Raw genomic sequence first — 22,627 nt, 5'->3', positions numbered from 1 at the left:
TGAGCCAAAGGCAGATGCTTAACCCACTGAACCACCCTGGCACCCCAGGATAGCACTATATCTTGATATATACACTGTTGAGAATAATTATAACCAAAGATTATAATTTTATTTACTTGTAACTTTCCCCCTACTTCATTCTCTAGTTGGCACTTACATTTTAGTTCTTCTTTTGCATATATTCTACTTTTAAATGATACCTCTGAATTGTAACTGTCTATCACCTTGAGCTAGCATTTCTCACGATCTGCACCCCACTTTTTCTTCCATTCTGCAGACCCACTTTCCTCTGCCTATCCTTCCCCCCTCTTAGGACACACAGCTTTACTTTTATATCATGAAGGCAGTGATTATATTGTTTCACAGTGTTTACCTTGTCTTCTGCCACCACAGCCAGCTGCCTTCTATTTGAAGACTCCTGGGAAATCCACTGGTGTGAGATCATGTTATTACGTGAACTCAACTTTCGGCATGGGGATCATACATCTTATAACATAGTTCTTGTTCAGTTCCATATTCTTTCAAGAAGTAAACAAAGTTCCAAAACCTCAAACTACGGTACCTGTGACTTTCAGCTTTTCAGCCCCAATGGTAATCTCATCTTCATCTGCAGAGAACAGCACCCTGCCATCTTCACTCGCTCTCACTTCAAATCTTTTACACTGAGCTTCCACAGCATCAGCTCCTATGGTCAGAGGAAAGGTTTAAAAATGAAACTGGTAAGCAGGAAACCATCAACATATATATATATATATATATATATATATATATATATATATATACACGAAAAAGGGAGGAACACAGGTATTATTTAGTTATTTTATCTCTGCAGTATGTTTTACACCTGAGTTAATATTTTTAAATTGTTATCCTTTCCAGTAGGCTAAGTTGGTACAGTTTGCTGGGCTAGGACAGTTGGGCATTCATCTGACCTCTAAATGCTTGACATTGTCCTAACAAGGTTTTTATGTTTAGCTAATTTAAAAAAAAAAATCTTTCGCATATACACAAGGAGAAATGATATCTTCCTTGCTCTTGGTTATTGCCTGAAAATTTGGCTTTATACCTAGTATGTGCTAAATGCTCAATAAATACTTGTAGACAGAATGACTCCCATGTTCTTTCTGTAAGCAGACAATAGTCCCCATGTTTGCTACATCACATAGTACTTGTGAAGCATTATTCAGCTGTGAACCTTCAGCTACTTCTACATTTCATATATGCTAACACTGTAATTTGTTCACCCCTGATTATCACTGAATGCGAATGCATTTTACAGTTGATCTTGCAAAAAAAATTGTTTTTAGTCCTCCCCAATGTATCTCCTCATCAATAACTTTCTTGATTTATTAAGATACAGCATTAAATAAATATAGTTATACCATGTAATTGGATATTTGTTTCTGATTTTATTGGACAATTTTGTATATTAATCCATCTACAAATCACAAAGGCAGTTCCATATTTGGAAAACATGATTAATTTGTGAGTTTGAAGGGCTTTGACAAGAAGATCAAACTGGCTAGAGGGTGAGGAATTGCTATTTCCGTAAGAGCAATTTATTTCATTTGGCATAACACATTTGGCATATGCTACGTCTTCCCCTCCTACTGAGATCTGGAGAATGTCTCCTCTGCTATCTACATCAGAAACTCTTATCAGATACAGTCCAGCCCAGTCAGGGACCCAGACACATCCCACTTGTGCATCCCCCTTTTCATTTACTTTACATACGCTATGAGCTGAATGTTTGTGTCTGCCAAAAATTCCTATGTTGAAATCCAAGCCCATGTGTATTAGGAAAGCTGGTCTTTGGGAGGTGATTAGGTCCTGAGGGTAGAGCCTCACGAATGGAATTAGTGACCTTGTAAGTCTGTCTTTTCTCTCTCTGCTATCTGCCAAGTCAGGACCCAGTGAGAAGCCAGGTATGTACAGGTGGGGAAGCAGCCTCTCGCCAGATGCTGGCTATGTTAGTGCCTTGCTGTTGGAATTTCCAGTATGTAAAGCTGTGAGAAATCAATTTCTGTTGTTTAACCCTACCCCTAACCTCTATAGCATTTTGTTATAGCAGCCCAAACACACTGAGACAATGTACCATCATTATTTTTTAAATATATGACCCCTAGGAATTCAAAACATAAGATCATCCTTGTATCCCAAAATTTCCTCCAAATTTAAAATTGAGTCTGATTTCTAGGGGTACCTAGGGTAAGAGTTAGATAGGTGAAGGAATACCAGAGGTAAGCTTCCTGTCCCTTTCCGTGGCTCTTAACCCCACCTCAGCCCTGCTCCCAGTTCTAGCCTATGGGCTTATGTATCTTACACCCCCACACCATCATAGCTTCTGCGGGGAACTTAACAAGAGGAAAGTATTAATTCCAAACTCTGATAATATGTTGGATAATTTCTCTGAAAACAAGATGTATATTTTTCTTGTAAGAAACTACATGTTTTCAGGTTCACATAGAAAATTTTAAAACTACGACAATGTTAAGTCAGATAAAACTGATGTTAACCTTGCAGGCTGTCAAGATCAAAATAGTATGAATTGTACTTTAACATCTGTTACATTTTTTTAAGCAAAGCACTTTTCTTATGAAATCTAATGACAATATTGAAGAAACCATGGAAGACCTACTGTTCTTGGTGACAGTTATTGCCTTTGATCTGGCAAACATGATTTCAGCAGACTGTATTCACTTGAGTGTGTCATCTGCTAATCACGATCTTACCTTCCTGTATTGTGCTTTTAATCTTTAAACCAGAGTAACCCAACTGGGTGAGGTTCAAAAAACTGTGCTTGGGGCTGGTGTGTTGAGAAATGTGGCTTCTAAGTTTGGAGGCTTCTGCATCTCAATCTTCAAGGCACTCAGACATACACTAAATCTGAACTCCCTAAAAGATATTCTAGATATTATTCATATAAAACCTTAACTTGTACAGTATGCGGCTATCTTCAAATATACTTACTCATTGGGTAAATTGACCCACAAAATATATCAGTGACTTTAATGACACTCAAGTGCATTAGATCACTATATGTATATAATATTTATAATATATACACACACATGCTATGTATGGTCACAAACTTATAAGATTTCTTGGCATAACATTTAATCTCATTATATCAAAGATACTTTATTAACATAAACATGCTATACTGTGTGCAAACAAGTAGAAATATAAGCAGAGTACCTGGGTATGGCAAAGTCAGTTGAAATCTTAATTCATTAAATTTAAATAAACAAAAGCTAATAAACAAGTAAAACATATACACACCTGGAATAGAAAAAATGCATCTAGGCCATAAATAAATGCATGCAGAAACATTCAATTAAAAATAGATACATAAATTAATACTGCAGACTACACTTTATTCAACGTATTAGTAAAATTTCAGAAGGCAAAACTATGAAGAATTAACAATATGTTGGCTGTAAATATTTTAAATCAGAAAATAATTTTGAATATGTTGTACTTCAGTACATTGCTTTTCTGCAAATAGCAAGCAGTAAATGCACATAATTAGACACATATTGCATTGTTGGGAATATTTATGTTTAAAGTTAATGCATTAGGCTATATGAAATTGAATTTATTATGTCATAACATATTTCATGTTGTCTTATTCTATTTTTCATATTCCTAGCTTCACATATTCGCTAGGTGAGGTCAACTCAGGATTCAGTTGATCAGGGGGCAGTAACGCTCAGTTCCATTTTTTCTCAACCAGCAATGCTTCCAGAGTTGCAGGAAAGCAATATGCCTGATGACTCTGCGTAAGGAGTTCTGATTCCTTTGCAAATAGATTGTGGGAGATAGGGCTATCTGGACTATTCTGTATTTTACTAGTCATCTCATATTTTTAAGATTTAAAAAAAAGATTTTGTTTATTTGAGAGAGAGAGAGAGAGAGCACAAGCAGAGGGAGGTGTAGAAGGAGAGGGAGAAATTGGCTCCCCATTGACCAGGGACCCTGAAGACACAGGACTCCATCACAGGACCCTGAGATCATGACCCGAGCCAAAGGCAGACGCTTAACCAACTAAGCCGCCCAGGCACCCCTTCACAAGTCATCTTAAACATTAACTTGCTAAAATCTCAAGACTAAATGCTTCCTTAAGATCATCTGAGGAAGTTTATGTTAACAACTTCAAACTCAAACAAAGAGCAGTCAGGGATAAAATAAGTAAAGAGAATTGGCAGGAAAAAGAGAGAAAACGTAAGCCAAAACACAGTTTCCACAAAAGGGTTGAAGTATTCAATATATATCCAAATATTTTCTCTAGTTTGCTTAATGTTCTGTATATATTTCTTAAAAGCAAACAAACAAAGCAACAACAAAGCTAATTTCTTTTCTCCTCCGAGATGGCTCCATTGCCTTTTTGGAACGTGCACATTTCTTACAGTCATATTCAGTAGCCAAAGGCATATCTGCTGACAAACAGAGCGGCTCCAGTAATTTATCTGTCTTTGCATTTTCTACATTAAATCAGTCAAACACATGAATTGGAAAATTTTCTCCAATAAAAATCTCTACAGGGGCTCAAGCAATATATTTCCATGGGGCCTCTTGGTACTATTTAGTCCTAATTTAAAGAAAACAAGGCAAAGATCAAAATGGATATGTCTAATTATCTCTGGTGTGTTTTCCTCAAGCATTTCATGATGGATCTTTCTTCCTATATAACTCTGATTTTACATGTTGTCAATATTTTCAAGGTCTTGAAGAAGAGTATTATTAAAAGATTAGAAATTCCCACAAGAAAACCGAAAACAAGAGTCAATAGAGTCAACTAAATACAGAGTTCTGAAATTCCTGTTTTAGAATTATCATGGGCCCCCAACAAACAAAAACAAAGAAGCTGAAACAAAATAAAAGAAGCTACTTACATAAAATATAAATATAAATAAGCATTGTACTTTATTTTATACTACATATGTCATTAAAAACTCTCATGTCGAATGTTTTCCCTGAGTGTATTTAGGGAGAGAAGAAGGAGCAGAATGAGGGAAAGGTTACAGGGGCCAGGCTGGGGGGCTTATCTTGGAACAAGAGCTCCTGAGCCTTTGGCAATTGCAATCTACACTGGATCCGGTCAGAAATTAGCAGCACACCCTGTCCCCACAACTTACCCCTCCAACCACAGGAACTGATTCATGTTTTGGAAGCAGAGTAATAGCCATTTTTTCTCCAGCAAATAAGGTAGCTCTAGGAACCCTGAGGTTACATTCTCTACCTGGGCCTTCCGACCATCCTGTGTCTGGACCACTGCCTTGTACACAGTAATTCCTCAATAAAAGTTCACTTTTACAAAACAAATGGGTAAAGGGGAGGGGGAAAAAAAAAGAGGGAGGGCGGCAAACCAAGAAACAGACTTTTTTTTTTTTTAAGATTTTATTTATTTATTTATTTATTTATTTGTCAGAGAGAGAGGGAGAGCGAGCGAGCACAGGCAGACAGAGAGGCAGGCAGAGGCAGAGGGAGAAGCAGGCTCCCCGCCGAGCAAGGAGCCCGATGCGGGACTCGATCCCAGGACGCTGGGATCATGACCTGAGCCGAAGGCAGCTGCTTAACCAACTGAGCCACCCAGGCGTCCCCAAGAAACAGACTTTTAACTCCAGAGAACAAACTGATGGTTTCCACAGGGTATGGGGAATGGGTGAAACCGGTGATGGGGATGAAGGAGGGCGCTTGTGATGAGCACCAGGTGTTGTATGAAGTGTTGAATCAGTATATTGTACATCTGAAACTACTATTACACCGAATGTTAACGACTTGGAATTTCCACCATTTGTACTTTTATGCCTTCTTTACCACTCCCTTGCCCATCTATACCCTAGCTATGATCACATACTACTGCTTTCCATTTTCCTTCTAAAAAAGATATGAAAATCTTATACACATAACAATTGTATACATGTTGTTACCCACCACCTGGCTGAAGAAATAGTTATTACCAACACAAGTCTTCAGCATAATCTGTTCTTTAGCATAATCACATGCCCCTCATCCTTGGGGAGTTCTAGATGTCAGCCTTATCCTGAAATGAGTTTTTCTCACTTCCATCTTGTAACTTTATTATTTATGTATATACACATACACACATACGTACACAAACATGTAACTTTACAGTACTTGTATTTTGCAGTGACTAGGTTTTTTCACACAGTATTAGGTTTGTGAGATTTATCTATTTTGCTACATTGGCTTTCATTTATTCACCTTCATCACTATTGTCTATTATATGGATATACCAGTTAGTGATCCATTTTCTACTGGTAACCTTATAGGTTTCTAGACTGTCAGAGTCAGTAACAATGATGCTATGGATGTTTTTCTCACAAGTCTCCTTCTACACTCAAGCAATTCTAGAGCTGATGCTTGGGTGTGAAATGGCTGGATCACAGAGAATGTACTTCAAATTTACTAGATAATAAAAAGCTGCTTTCTAAACTGGTTATATCCTGCCAATAGAGTATGAGAGTTTTGTAGTTCTACATCATTGTCAACACTCATTGTTATCAGACTTTGTAATTTTTGCCAATCTGAGTTCCTAGAAGGTATGCCACAGTGGTTTGAATTTAGAATTCCTTGACTACTATTGGAGTAAATATCTTTTTTATGCCACTGCTCCTCAGTCTTCTTTACTGACAGTATATTCCCCACAATCAGAACACGGGGGCATGTGGTCTAACTCTCTGTCTAGAAGTGGTGCAGTTCTCATAGGGACATTATTCTCTCCAAACAAAGCAATTAATTCAGACACAAATATGTGACTCACTCTCCTGATTTTTGTTCTATGTTTTGAAAAAGAGACGTTTTTCTTTTCAGATCACAGATGCTCGCTATGATAAAAATTTAAGCTTTTAAGGCTAGCTATCAGCCCATCTTTGAAAAGGGGGGAGAAAAGTAGGAGATTGAGGAGAACATTGAGCCAAACCTGAAACCATTGTTTAAACGGCTCAGTCCATCCCTATCCAGCGATCACACTACTGGGTAGTCACCCTAAAGATACAAACGTAGTGGTCCAAAGGGGCACGTGCACCCGAATGTTTATAGCAGCAATGTCCACAATATCCAAACTATGGAAAGAACGTAGATGTCCATCAACAGATAAATGGATAAAGAAGATGTGGTAAATATATACAATGGAATACTATGTAGCCATCAAAAGAAATGAAATCTTGCCATTTGCGATGACGTGGATGGAACTAGAGGGTATTATGCTGAGCGAAATAAATCAATAAGAGAAAGATAATTATCATATGATCTCCCTAATATGAGGAAGTTGGGAGGCAACGTGGGGGTTTGGAGGATAGGGAAGACAAAAATGAAACAAGATGGGATTGGGAGGGAGACAAACCATAACAGAATCTTAATCTTACAAAACAAACTGAAGCTTGCCAGGGGGTGGAGGATAAGGAGAGGGTGGTTGGGTTATGGACACTGGGGAGGGTATGTGCTATGGTAAGTGCTGTGAAGTGTGTAAACCTGGCAATTCACAGACCTGTACCCCTGGGGCTAATGATACATTATATGTTAATAAAAAAAATGATTCTGGAAATTTTTTAAAAAATGGCTCAATCCAGTCAGAGACAAAGTTATATAGCCCTGGCCTTGCCTATTATATTATATATATATATAAAATATATTATATTATATTATATTATATTATAGCAATAAATTACTCATCCACCCCACTGACAGTGAGGAGAACATAATTCTGAATTGGGTTTCTTTTTGCATTGTTTTCACTTTTTCTGTATTTTCTTCTTTGTTTCCATGTATCCTTCTCTCTCTCCCTCTCTATCAAGCTTATCTTTATTAAACAGAAGTTAGAAAATCTTCCACAAACACTGCACCACCACCACACACACACAGATCATTAGAGTATAATTAAAAGGTAAAAAAAATATGCTCTAGGACTTTTTGGGGGAGGGATGCCATAATATCCTGAGGCAAATTCTCTTATAGTCTTTGCATTGAGCAAACTAAATTTCTACTTAGACAATTTCAAAACTAGCCTTAATGGTATAAATGTTACCTTTTATACTTGTCTTTTTAGGTGATTCATAATCATATAATAATAATGTTATTAATTAATTAATCATTATCATTACCTGGTATGACTCCCTTGCCAGCCATTTCATAAATTATTATGGTACTTTCTCCTGGTCCTGGCCTCTCTGAATTTTGACAGGATGAGGTAAAATATGTCTTTATTCCACTTTTGTTGGCAATGTTGTCTAAGAAGAGTGAAATCATACACCTTTGACTTGTTATATTGTTTAAGGGGACCAGTTGAAGAGCATATGCATAAAATATTCTGTTTTTTGTATAACTATGCAAACACAAAATTATGGCATTTCAAAACTATGGATGGCACAAAGTTGGTAAGTGAAATATTATTCTCTATAATTTTTTATGTATCACAATCATTCATGTTCTTTTAATTTATAAAGGAAAAAATAGAAACAAAAAATGCATGTTGCATGCAGTGAAAAAAATACTATATGATAGAATTACTTATGAGTAGTATCAGTGAATACTTAAGTAATGAGAAGAGACTGCTTACAACTACATTTGTGGTAAGTTGCTTTTATGAGAGAGAGAAGAAAACAAATTCTTGATGTTCTCTGGTAATCTCTCACTGCTTAATTTTTCAGCAGAGATTAGTCATGTCCGAAATGATGCAACATAATTTATGGAAGAACATGAGAGTTTAAAAGCCATTTCTTCATAATATCGAACTAAAATTTTTCCCTTCGCAGCCTATTACTTTTTAACATAAGTTTCATAAGAATAACAACTAACTTCTCGGGATTTTTCCCTCTTTCTTGTCAGCTTGTCCTGGACTTCTGCTACATTTTGACACATCTATCAGTATAATTTCATGGAACTCCTTAATCCTTTTAATTTTTTTCCTTTCTAAAATGCTTTCTCTTTCAAATAACAATTAACATGTGTATCCATGTTACACATCACCACAAGCATAAAAAAATGAGTTGGTGCAAACAGTTTTCCAATATATTTTTATGCAAATCTCCCTATATTAATATAACTTGTTTAGTTGTGGCAGTATAATTCTGCAGATGTATTCAGCTAATAATGTAATCTCCTGGTACCAAATATGTATAAATTTCTTGCCAAATTTTGAGATTATTTTTTCTCTGTTTTGAAGAACATCCAACTTTGACAATTAATTTATCACCTAAATATTATAGTGAAAGTCACCGTAATGGTATATGTATTTACTTTTCTAATGTAAGAGAATGTACACAGAAACCATTCCAGACTGAGAACTGTATTCTTGAAAATGTCATGAAAAGGTAACCACCTTCTCTACAGAGCAGCATTAGCATATTTATTTATACTACCTACTAATACTTTTAAAAATATTTTATTTATTCATTTACGAGAGAGAGAGAAAAAAAGAGAACATGAGTGGGGAGAAGGAGCAGAGCCAGAGAGAGAAGCAGACTCCCCACTGAGCAGAAAGCCTAATGCAGGACTAGATCCCAGGACCCTGAGATCATGACCTGAACCAAAATCAGACACTTAGCCAACGAGCCACCCACATACCCTTACCTGCTAACACGTTTTAGTAAGAATATTTGAGGTCTGCTTATTGCTACTTAGTTTTTACATAAACGTTGTTTCATATTCCTCTTAATATTAGGTAGATTGACCCTGAATTTCCTTTAGTGGGAACTTGTTTTTAGTGTTATAAATCAATTACCTGAGCACCACACAAGAATAAACTTCAAGATAAACAATTTAAAAAATCCTAGTATAAAATAGTTTTTATTCTAATCTGACCATTTTAAATATTGTTAGGCAACTGTGTATTATTGTTGATTTGTTATAGCTAATGCATATTTTTATAATTACATGAAATTCTTAGAATTGCTTGCATTGAAAAGCATTATTTCTGATTCCCAAACAAGCATCAGCCTTGGGTTTCTGAAAATATGACCAAATGGGGTACTTATGTTAAAGGTCTTCTATCAGAAAGAAAAATCTGGTCTATCATCCCATAAAACAATTCCTCAAATTAGAGTGCCTTAGCCCAGCAAATGCCTGTTTCTTGTTCATGCTCATTTCCAGCAAGATTCAGCAGGATGCTAGCTAGAATCACAGTAGTCACTCAGGGACCAAATGACAAAAGCTCCATCTCAACACTTGCCTTCAAAGCTGTGGCAACAAGAGAAAAGGCTCTGGCAAACTTAGAACTATCATTTAACTTTCACTTAGAAGTATTTTATATCATTTTATTTTATTGGCCAATGAAGGTGATATCACCAAGTCTGTTCCCAAATAAATAGGAATTTATAATATTTAATCTGATGTTCATCTCTAAATACAAAACTGACAACATCCAATCCCCAGCTTTGCCAAATGCCTGGCTACTAAGCAGGAGCGCCACTCAGAGAGAAACTTACCATTGTCCCCTCTTCCAGTTGTAGTTCAGAGACTTTGCCCAAGAAGAGAAATGGGCTATAGAACAGAGAACTGAAGCTCTTCCCATGGAAGATTTTATTTGCATAACAGTTGGAGAAAGTTCAAACCTAAGGATGCACTCAAAAACAATGCAGCTGTGGCTTAAGTATTAAGAGAAGACCAAAGGCTTTATCAGAGACATAAGCTAAACCATAGTCCTTGAAACAATTTATGCTTCAGGACAATATATAAAGCAATATGGCAACCAACCAGAAATTAGTATAGCTTATCAGCAGGGTGTGATCAAGGAAAGAGGTCACTGCACTGCTAAGGTGGCTGTTACGCCTGGTGGCCATGTGCACGCTCAGGGCTGCACTCTCTTGGGAACTTCACGAGCTTTAAACTGAGGGGCGGGGTGTGGACAGAGAGGAAGAATAGACTTTGATAGAATAATCCAGTCAGTTACTAAAGAAATAAGCAAGCAAATAATGATAACGTGTCCTGAGGGTGATGGTGGAGGACCAATACCCAAACTTGCTACAATATATTATTTATGTATAATATATATACCTATTAATACTTGAAAAGTATTACTTGTATATAATACTTTCCAATTTTCCACAAAAAAAATATGACATGCAAAGAAAGAGGGAAGTCCGACACACAGATGATAAATATTAGGCAACAGAAACTGCTCGTGAAAACGATCATGTCACATTTAACAGACGAGGGTTTCAAATGGCTGCTTAAAGTAGCCAGTATACAGCCAGTATACACACACTCAAAAAACTACAGGAAACTGTATTTAAAGAATTAAATGAAAGTGTAGAAAAAATATTTCATCAAATAAAGACTATCAATACAGATAGAGAAGTTGTAAAAGAAGCAAATGAAAATTCTGAAGCCTAGAAGTACAATAACTGAATGAAAAATGCACTCCATAGTAGATCTGAACTAGCAGAAGAAAGAACTAGCTTTTTTTTTTTTTTTTTAATTTATTTATTTGACAGGCAAGAGATCACAAATAGGCAGAAACGCAGGCAGGGAGAGAGAGGAGAAAGCAGGCTCCCCGCTGAGCAGAGAACCTGATGCAGGCTCCATCCCAGGACCCTGGGATCATGACCAGAGCCAAAGGCAGAGGCGTTAGCCCACTGAGCCACCCTGGCGCCCCAGCAATTTTTTTTTTTTTTAAGATTTTATTTATTCTCTTGACAGACAGAGATCACAAGTAGGCAGAGAGGCAGGCAGAGAGAGAGGAGGAAAGCAGGCTCCCTGCTGAGCAGAGAGCCTGATGTGGGGGGCTCGATCCCAGGACCCTGGGATCATGACCAGAGTCAAAGGCAAAGGCTTTAACCCACTGAGCCAGCCAGGTGCCCCAAGAATTAGCAATTTTAAAGAGAAATAAAACCTATGAAATCTAACGGCAGAGGGGGAAAAGAATGAAGAAAAATGAACAGAGCCTCGAGAGCAATGTGGAACATCACTAAACACAAGAACATGTGTAATAGAAATGCTAGAAACAGATGAATAAGAAAAAAGAACAGAAAGCACACCTTAAGAAAAAAATACCTGAAAACTTCCTAAAATGTTTTGAAAAACAATAACCTATACATCCAGGAAGCTTAATGAACTCTAGACAAGATACACAGAAAAAGATCTTTCTACTTTGGCTCTTGTTGTCCTGCCTCTCAGTGTCTCCTCCACATGGAAGTCAGAGTCCTATCTTCAAAATGAAAATCAGACCATGTGACTCATCTACTCAAATCCCCTCCAGACATTCAGAACGCATCTTATCTTTTCAACTCTCAGGACTTCTAATTCCTTTCTTCATAATGGTCCTTCTGTCATTTCTTAAACACCCTAATTTTGTTAAACACACAGGTTTTTCCACTTTTCCTTTCTTCCAGCTGCCCTGCTCTATTTGGCCAGACCATGCTGTGTTTTTCTCATAACTGTATTTGGTTTCCTAAGAGTTATTACCTCAAATAGCTCATCCTTGACCATTCCCTGAAATGGCCCCATTCCTTCTCTTCCTCCTCTGTCTTATCTGCAGAAACTCACCACAACCTTCACATGATTGGAAGCCTTACCCCACCATTTAATCTAAAATAATCCTGTTCCTACCTTCATTTTCTTCCACTTGAACCTCCTTTATTTTTCTTCTTTTCACTTTTGGTTGCTTATTTTCTGAAAACCTCACTATAATATAAGCTACTGTGGTTTAAGGATTTATATCTATCTGGTTCACATCTGAAGTTTTAGTAATTAAGCAGTTTCTCACCTATTAGAGGTGTTCAAGAAGTATTTCTGGCATAGAAATTTGATTATTGATTTAATAACCTTATCTAATTTTCACCTCAATAAACATTTCAAGAACATCTAGTGTCTTTATCATCTAAATAAATGCCTCATAGTCTGCTAAAATCTATTTTTTTCCATGTTATCTCTTATAGTAAGATTGCACTTTTAGCTTCTGGCTTCTTTCATGATCTATTTCAATTCTGTCTTTCTTCCCCTTCTATGTAAACATGGCTATGTGACTTGCCTCACCTAATAATATGAAACTTTTAATATAGATTTATGGCATACATATTGATAGGAGTATATTTCAAGTTCTTTACAAGTATGTGAACATTGATTATGCAGTTACTATATGCTCACATTTGTTTGTGAGCATATCTTAAAACCACATCTTAAGTGTGGTTTGATGAAAAACTGCATACTCTAAAGAAAAAAAAACTCACAAAAATTAAGCTATAGGCTTCTTCCACAAACAAAAAAGACAACTTCTTGAATTATGAGTTTTCTACTAACTTTAAGAGGCTATAAACAGAATGCTCTTATTATACCATTTAAATTGCTCTGTTTTCAGAAGGAATGCTCTGATTTTGTTAACTAATGTTTTCAAGTGATTGAATAGTAGAGGTGGGGGTTTGGGTACATTTACATAAAATGTAAAATTTTATCCACTAATATAGTTACTTTTAACATTTACAAGAAAATGTGCAGTGAGGAGGGGTTTAAAACACAATGAAGAAACTATTCATAAAAGTGTAGACATGGCTCAGGGGCATTCTTAAATACCCTTTTCACTGTACCATTTTTTTTTTTCCTTCTAGGTCTCTTTCTGATACAGAAACTCAAAGAAAAGGGTAAAGAAATTAAAAGGATTTCTTTCCATATAGGAATGACAAAAGCTAAGTTAATAAATAAAGATTGAGTCCTTAAATATGTAACATTTCAATTAAATATTTCTCTCAGAAATAGCCCCTGTCAAACCCACTGCTATTTTCTGGTTTATAAAATACCTAATTAGTTGTTTCAAAAAGGTAACAGGACTTTTAGATAAATAAAATAAATATTTCTCTAAGACCTACTTTTTCCTTACATTCTTCTTTTCTTCTACTTCTTCTTCTTCTTTTTTTTTTTTTTTAAGATTTTATTTATTTGACAGAGACAGAGAGAAGGAGAGGGAAAAGGAGAGGGAGCACAAGAAGGGGGAGCTGCAGAGGGAGAGGGAGAAAAAGGCTCCCCGCTGAGCAGAGAGCCCAATGTGGGGCTCCATCCCAGGACCCTGGAGATACTCTCCAGGTATCCCTACATTCATTTTTCTAACAACAACATTACTTTCTCTAGTCTCCTGAAGTTTTCCTGACCCTTGAATTTTCCTGATAGCCTGAATTTTTAAAAGCTATTCAAGAAGAAATGTCAATGGCTAAAATGCCTCTCCCCCAAGCTAATGTTTGTATATGTTAGTCATATTGGGGGTAAGGATATGATGAAGTCATTTATTTAATTAAATATTTGAGGAAACTTCTGACAATACTGTGATTCAGTAGACAGCACTTGAATTTGTTAAAGGTAATTTGCAGAATGGATTTCTAAGTTTCTGATTTCCTGATTATCTATTCCTTTTTTGGATGTAAGCATGGCTATGTTATCTTTTCATGGCCCATCTTACCTTTTCAGAATAGGTATTTAAATCAGTGTGGTTTACAGAGTCATCTAAAGTAACTTCCTACATTGTTACTATCCAGTTGAAACTTCTAATTATTTTCCATACGCTGTCCTTTATTATTGATTAATATTTTTTTTAATCCTAAGGTATTTTCTGACTAAAAGCAATGTTTGTCATCAGATTATCCAGCTAAATATGAAAGAAACAAGTACCATGGTGAAACATGCAGCACACTTCCAATACTAGTCTAATTTTCCCCTCGCCAATATATCTCCACCTGTCTTTCCCTTAGCTATTTGGTGCTCACAGGATATAAATAATTTGATGACAATATTAAGTGAAATATAATTATAATACTTGAAATATATCAGCGGGCAAATTCTTTTATTGTCACTTATTTATTGCAGGTATTAAATGACAAGATCTAAGAGTTGAAAGTATATTTCCAAAAAGCTCCTTCTGGATATTCATGTATATCAGAATACTGGTTAGGCGGAGTCTCGTTCCAGTATATGTTTGGTACGTGCTCAGTGGTTAGAATGGGCACATGATGGTGTCATGGATCCAGGGGTCTTCTGCTCTGTGGCTGTGCCACTTTCAAACCACAGCTTCCATCTTGGAAACCAACACAGGTGCCTGGGTTGCTCTAATGTGTCTCATTCCAGAGAGAGGAAAGACAAAATGGAGGGCAGGCACATTTCTATTTCTTTTCTTTTTTTTTTTTTCCCTTAAGATTCTATTTTTATCCCAGTTAGTTAACATAGTGTTGTATTAGTTTCAGGTGTACACATTTCTTTTAAAAAGACATTATCTGACATCCTACATGTCACCTCTACTTCATCTACTTGGCTAGAACTCAGGGACACCTGGCTGCAGTAGATCCCCATCACCTTCAGCTGGGTAGTCACATGGGCCACTAACACTTGAGATTGTATTTCTGAAAGAGGAGGGGAAGAATGGTTACAGAGAGGGAGGCGTTAATGGTATCTACAGCATCATATAAGTGCTTTTACCTCAGAAATTAATCTTAATCTTAATTCTTCAGACTTCCAAAAACCCTACAATCAACACTTACATATATTTTTCCTATGGTTCTTCATTACTTAATTACAGTCCTGTTATTTTATCCAAAATGATACTTTCCCTATGGATTAAGTAAACGAAGGCTATCAGAAGCAGAAATCCCTTAGGTTTGAGTCACCCTTTGTATAAACACCTTGTTTTGTTAACACAGAATTTCTATGACCCACAGAAAAATGCCATATAATCAATAAATCGCATACACAAATAAGAGAGTACTTGATAGAAGCATACTGATTTAAGGGGAGCCTGGGTGACTCAGTCGTTAAGCATCTGCCTTCATTAAGTTGTTGAGGGTTCTGGATCAAGCTCTGCATGGAGCCCCACATAGATTCCAGCATCAGGCTCCCTGCTCGGCAGAAAGCTGCTTCTCTCTCTCCCACTCCCCCTGCTTGGGTTCCCTCTCTCGCTGTGTCTCTCTCTGTCAAATAAATAAATAAAATCTTGAAAAAAAAGCATACCGATTTAATAAAAATATCTCCTCCAAAAACTCTAATTGGCTAATGCTTTATTGTAAAGACAGAAAATAAATAATTTTATTATGTTTTTATTTAAGAAATTATTATGTTGTCATTTACTAAATTTTGCATTTAAAGAAAAATAAATGACAATATGGAAAAAATACTATTCTATCTATTGCTTAGTGGTCTGCTTGATCATTACCCTAAGTATTATTATCCATTCCCCATTTCTTTCTTAACAATACATAATATGCATATCGTTAAATACTACCTTTTATAAATAAATATCTACTATTTCTTTCCATAACATGCATATTTTGGAAAAGGAAGATTACATTGAGATATTAAAATGTTTTTATGACCTTCAAGCATTCTTTAATAAAAACAAACCAGTAAAATAATTATGAATAAATTGCATATCATGTCTGAGCTTTTATTCCCGAATTCTAGTTAAGCCTCTGTTTAATACTACTAGCCAAATACATTTCACCCAAATACAAATACATGTCACCCAAATCTCTATTTCTTTTCTTCCAAGTGTTCATTTTCACTAATGAGATAAGCATGAAATTGGTGTCAGCACATCAGTTTCTCAATATTATTTTCATGTCTTTCCAACATATATTTGGTGATTAAGATATGAACTACTGTAACAAAGAGCAGTAGGTAGACTTCCTGGAGTACACATTTGAATTTAGAATATGATTTTCATTTTCAAAATTAAATTATCAGGGAGAAGGATCTAGAAGTATTAAATAAAATATGAATGAATAAGTGATGTATTCCATAAGAGACTATACTTGTGTATGTCTGCATATAGTGCAAGGAGTGATGACATCATTTCAAAATTGCTACAGTTACATATGCTTTTTACATATGTTATTTGTGGTTATGTTGGCAGAAGAAATACTATCTTCAGAGATCTCTCAGTAGGAGACTATGTCTAATGGGCTGTCAGATTCTTTGCTCCTACATTATTGTTCATAAATCACCTTTTCTTTTGACAAGGTAATGCACTTACATAATATAAAAGATAAAAGCATAAGTTTTACAGGATGAGTCTCACTTCTACCCCTTCCCTATGAATCCTTTTCTGACATTTCCCTTAACTGAAACAATTTTTGTTGTTACTTGTGAACTTTTTTGTTTTTAGCAAATATAAGCACAGATAATTATATCTCCTTTTCTTAAACAAATTGCACAGTTTTTTTACAATCTTTGTCCACTGTTTTTCACATAATAATTGTACTTCACTTTCAAATTACCTTTTGGTTCATGACAATCTAAATAAATGAGAGGATATTATAATGCAGGCACCCAAACTTGTCGAGCTTTTATTTGATTCAACATGTGTTTATTTTATACTTGCTTAAAATTATTCTGATAAGTTGTAACTGCTTGTAGTTTAATAAGAAAACTCTTATCTGAACAACAAGTTTTATTAATCATTTTGAGGCATACAGGGATGCCATGTTAATTAAATTTTCACTTGACACTAAAACTGGAGGGATAGCTATTTAATAGAATGAGAATTCTAAAGGATCCTGACAGGTTGGCATAAGGGAACAGTAATTTTTTAATAAATATGTGGAGAAAGGGGCACCCTCCTACACCGCTGGTGGGAATGCAAGCTGGTGCAGCCCCTCTGGAAACAGTATGGAGGTTCCTCAAAAAGTTGAAAATAGAGCTATCCTATGACCCAACAATTGCACTACTGGGTATTTACTCTAAAGATAAAAATGTAGTAATCTGAAGGGGCACGTACACCTGAATGTTTATAGCAGCGATGTCCACAATAGCCAAACTATGGAACGAACGTAGATGTCCATCAACAGATGAATAGATAAAGAAGATGTGATATATATATATATGTATATATATATATATATGCAGCCATCAAAAGAAATGAAATCTTGCCATTTGTGATGACATGAATGGAACTAGAGTGTATCATGCTAAGTGAAGTAAGTCAGTCAGAGAAAAACAATTATCATATGATCTCTCTGATATGAGGAATTTGAGAGGCATGGTGGGGGGGTGGGTGACAGGGGAAAGGGAGGGAAAAATGAAACAAGATGTGACTGGGGTGGAAGACAAACCATAATAGACTCTTAGTCTCAGGAAACAAACTGAGGGTTGCTAGAAGAGAGGGGAGTGGGAGGAGGGAATGGGGTGGTTGGGTGATGGACATTGGGGAAGTATGTGCTATGGTGAGTGCTGTGCGTTGTGTAAGACTGATGATTCACAGACCTGTACTTCCGAAACAAATAATACATTACATGCTAATAAAAATAAATAAAAATAAAAATAATTTTAAAAATTTAAAAAAGAAATAAAAAAATAGGTAGATTTTGCATGGGAATAAAGGGACATCCTTTGAAAAACAGAATGTGAAGAGGGAGAATTTCCCCCCAACATTTGCTGGGGGGAAAAGTGTTTTGTTTGTTAGACAACTTTGTCAGATGGGTTTAAGTAGTAAATATTACCTTAGACTGGATAACTAGAGGTGCAATGCTGATGAGCGAGGAAAATGATCCTGTTAAAATTTAGGTTGATTAAACCACATCTATCTGGATTATTGTATGTTATTACAGGTATTCTCTGATGGCCAGTTGTTGATGTGAACTAAAAATATGACCAGAGTAAGGTCAACCTTGTTGGTGAAGAGATATAAAACTTAGTGAACACAATGAAATTGGTATCAGAAGTCTACTGTAATCATAATTAGAATGAAAAAGTGTCATATAAATAGCAGACGGTGAGTGTGTCACATTATTTTGGTCACACTTTACTTGACTGTTCAGCTATGTTCTAAGCTCTAAGGTTTATGAAAGATGTTGTAATAGCTTACAATGATATGAAAATAAATAAAATGATAAAAGCATATTTCTTCCTCTGACCAAAATGGAATATCTGAGATCAGAATGACTCTCTCATCTGAAATAACAACAAAAAAGACAAAAGTATATAAAACTATGGTTTTCAAGACACTCAACAGCAGGGAATGAAGAACAGTAATACCTAACAGACAAAAAAAAAAAAAATGAGATGGGATCACACACATTGCAAGCTAGTGCTTTAAGGGAGTTTCCAGTCTGTGGTGCAGAGATGGGGAACCCAGGTGGAACCCACATAACTTCCTGAATTAGGGAGAAGGATCAGACTCTGGAGAGAATGACAGGTAGAACTTTCAAGACAGAGTACCATAGGGAACAGAGATGCATAGAGAAAGGAACTCTAGAGAACATCACAGGATCTCCCTCATATAATCAATAGATTATATATCATTGCAGGTATGTGAGAAAATTATCCTAGGTCAGGTAATGAAATAGAGGAAATAGTATCTGGCATTTACACAGGGCTGAGAAGAGTACACAAACATCATAACGGGGCTTTGGTAGAGGACTCAGGAAAACCTTGAATCACAATTCATAATACAGAATGATTAGCCATAGACCTAGCAAAGCCACAGATCTGCCAAAGAAACCTCAAATACAGGACAGTAAAGGGTGAATCCATTTTCAATTACTTGCATCCAGTACAAAGTTTGAGAATATTTATAGAAATCAAAAAGTATGAAGCAACAAAAAAAAGGAGAATGTACCCTGCCTCACATCAAACATTAAAAGATTATGAGCCATATAAAGGAGCAGAAAAACATGGCCCATGATAAGGATAAGAAGTAATCAGAAGTGACTCAAAATTGATTAAAAAATGATAAAATGAGCATAAATGGGTAATAAAATGATTATTATATATTTTTATTATATATTATATTATTATAATAATTATATATAATATTATATATTGTTATTATCATTATAAATGATACAATGATTATTATAACGGTATGCTATATGCTCAGAAGTTAGAGATATGGACAAAAGACCCAACTCAGACTTCCAGCAATGAAAACTACAATGAAACAAAAAATATATGAAATGGGATTAGCAGTAGGTTAGACACTGCAAAAAATACGTATGCAAGCGAATGTGATCCATAATAAAATATAAAGAGAGAATGATTTTTTTTTTTAAATGAAGAGAACATCATTGACATTTTAAACAACTTCATGTGGGTTCACATACTTTTCTTGAAGGAGAAGAGAAAGGGACTGAAGATAGACAAAATATTTGGAGAAATAATGGATAAAAAAATCTCTAAAGTTAATGAAAACTGAACACACACAACAAATCCTAAACAAAAATACTAAGAAAACTATACCAAATTAAAACATTCAAACTGCTCAAAACAAGTGGTAGAGTACAAATTACAAAAGTAATCACAGAAAAAGGACACTTTTATATACAGAATAATAAAGGTAAGGGGAGCCGAGGATTCCTACCGGAAATAATGCAAGGGATAAAATGGGAGAGTGACATCTTTGCAATAACACTCTCTGACACACCACACAGGACAACCTAAAATTCTATATTTAGTAAAAACCATTCTTTAAAAGCTTTTATTTATTTATTTCAGAGAGAGAGAGAGAGAGGGAGACAGACAGACAGAAAGTGCGAGAGAGCATGAGCAGTGGGAGAGGCAGAAGGAGAGAGACAAGTAGACTCCCTGGGAGCAGGGAGCCCCTGGCAGGGTTTGATTCAAGAACCCTGAGATCATGACCTGAGCCAAAGTCAGATGCTTAACCAACTGACTCACCTCAGTGATCCCCTGGTGAAAGTATTTTTTAGAAAAACAGGGAAAAAAGATAATTAGAGTTGCAAAACCTTTAATAGTGTATGACCAGCAATCTGCATTATAGGAAATGTCAGGATGGAATTCTTAGGGAAAAAGGTAAATGGTATCAGATGGAAATATGAATCTATACAGAGGCGGAAATGGTAATGGCAACTATTGAGATATGCTTTTCTTATTAAACTATTTAAAACATAATTAACAATTCAAACAAAAATAATAACAATGTATTGTGAAATGTGTAAATTGAGTACATAAAATGTATGACTATAGTCCTCTAAACGCTGGGAAGGAGAAATGAAATTATACTCTTCTAAGATCCTATTGAAGTGCTACGGTATCACTTGAAGGCAGACTGTGGTAAGCGAGAGATGTGTATTGTAAGCACTAGAGCAACCAGCAAAAGAAAAAAAAAAGCCAATAGGGAGAGCAAAAGGCATCATACAAATCTCAATGAATCCCAGACAAGACAGATTAAGAAACAGAAAGAAAACAAAGAGGACAAGTAGAAAGCAAATACCAAGATGACAGAACTAAAGGTAACCCTACCTAGTGAATGGAAATAATGCAAACATTCCAGACAAAAGGTAAAGGCTGGCAGATTGGATAAAAAACAAGATCCAACTCTATGCCACCTACAAGGGCTCCACTCTGAATCAAAAGGCAAAAGTTAAAAGAAATAGAATAGGATATGCTAACTCTAATCCAATGAAAACAAAAGTGACTAATTTTTTTTTAAAGATGTTACTTATTTGAGAGAGAGAGAGCACATTGGTGGGGGTGGGCGTGGGCAGAGGGAGGGGGAGAAGCAGGCTCTCTGCAGAGCAGGGAGCTGGACATGGGTTGGATTCCAGGAGCCCTGAACCATGCCTGAGCCAAAGACAGACACTTAACTGACTGAGCTGCCCAGGTGCTCCCAGAAGTGACTATTTCAACATTAGATAAAATCAATTTTAATGCACAGCATATTACCAGAGATAAAAAAGATCCTTTCATACTGATAAAGAGGTCACAGGTCAGAGGCAGAGGTTTTCTAGGGGACAAAAAACAATCCTAAATGTTTATATATTTAATAAAGAGCTATGGAGGAAATACACAAAGGAAACTTTATAAAACTGAAACAAACTCCAAATTACAGAGATTTTAAGCCCTATTTCCCAAAATAAATATAGCAAGTTAACTAAAAATCAGCAAGGAGGTACTAGATTTGAGTAACACAATCAAACTGTACTTGCCATTTATAAAAAAAAAAAAAGTTACCCAAACAAAACACAATATACTATTTTTTCAAGTGTACATGTAACATTTTCCAAAGCAGAACAAATTTTAGCCCATAAACCAGTCTCAATAAACTAAAAAAGTTCCAAGTCTTACACATCATATTATTTAAAAATGTTATTATGAAATAAAATTTATGAAGAGAGAGATCTGAAAAATCCCAAAATATTTAGAAACTCAATAATCCATTTCTAATAAATAAATCCACTTCGAATAAAATAATCCACAATATCAAAAAAGAAATTAAAATAGAAAATAAAAAATATTTTGAAATAAATGAAAATGTAAACAAAATATATATGAGTTGTTTGGATAATACCAATGTTGTATAAATTTAAGTGTAACCTGATAGCACTAAGCATCCATATAAAAAATGTGGAGGGACACCTAGGTGGCTCAGTCAGTTAAGCCTCCAGCTTGTGGTTCAGGTCATTATCTCAGGGTCGTGAGTTCAAGCCTCATGTTGGGCTCTGCTCTGGACATGGAGCTTACTTAAAAAAAAGTGTAAAAACCTAAAATTAATAACCTCAGTTCTCACCTCAAAAATCCAGAAAAAGGAGAGCAAATTAAATCCTAATAGCAGTAGGGAAAACAAAGGTCAAAGCAGAAATCAGCAAATTGGAAAGAGAACAATGGAGGATATTAATGAAACCAAATTCTATTGTTTGAGAAGATAATAAAACTGATACACATCTAGCCAAGAAAAAGT

At 35.6% G+C, this 22,627-nt stretch overlaps 1 protein-coding gene across 1 annotated transcript in view; it reads right to left on the bottom strand.

Moving 5' to 3' along the window:
• Positions 1-22,627, bottom strand: part of SGCZ (sarcoglycan zeta) — a 212,996-nt gene that overhangs the window by 62,951 nt on the left and 127,418 nt on the right. Inside the window, exon 4 of the mRNA XM_044225527.1 lies at positions 563-685. Coding sequence (XP_044081462.1) covers positions 563-685 — 123 coding nt within the window. The remainder of the gene's footprint in view (positions 1-562; positions 686-22,627) is intronic.

The sequence above is a fragment of the Neovison vison genome, chromosome 11 (genome assembly GCF_020171115.1).
Source record: "Neovison vison isolate M4711 chromosome 11, ASM_NN_V1, whole genome shotgun sequence".
Taxonomy (NCBI): Eukaryota; Metazoa; Chordata; class Mammalia; order Carnivora; family Mustelidae; genus Neogale; species Neogale vison.
Note: the sequence above shows the minus strand (reverse complement) of the source record. Positions and strands in the feature narration are given on the sequence as shown.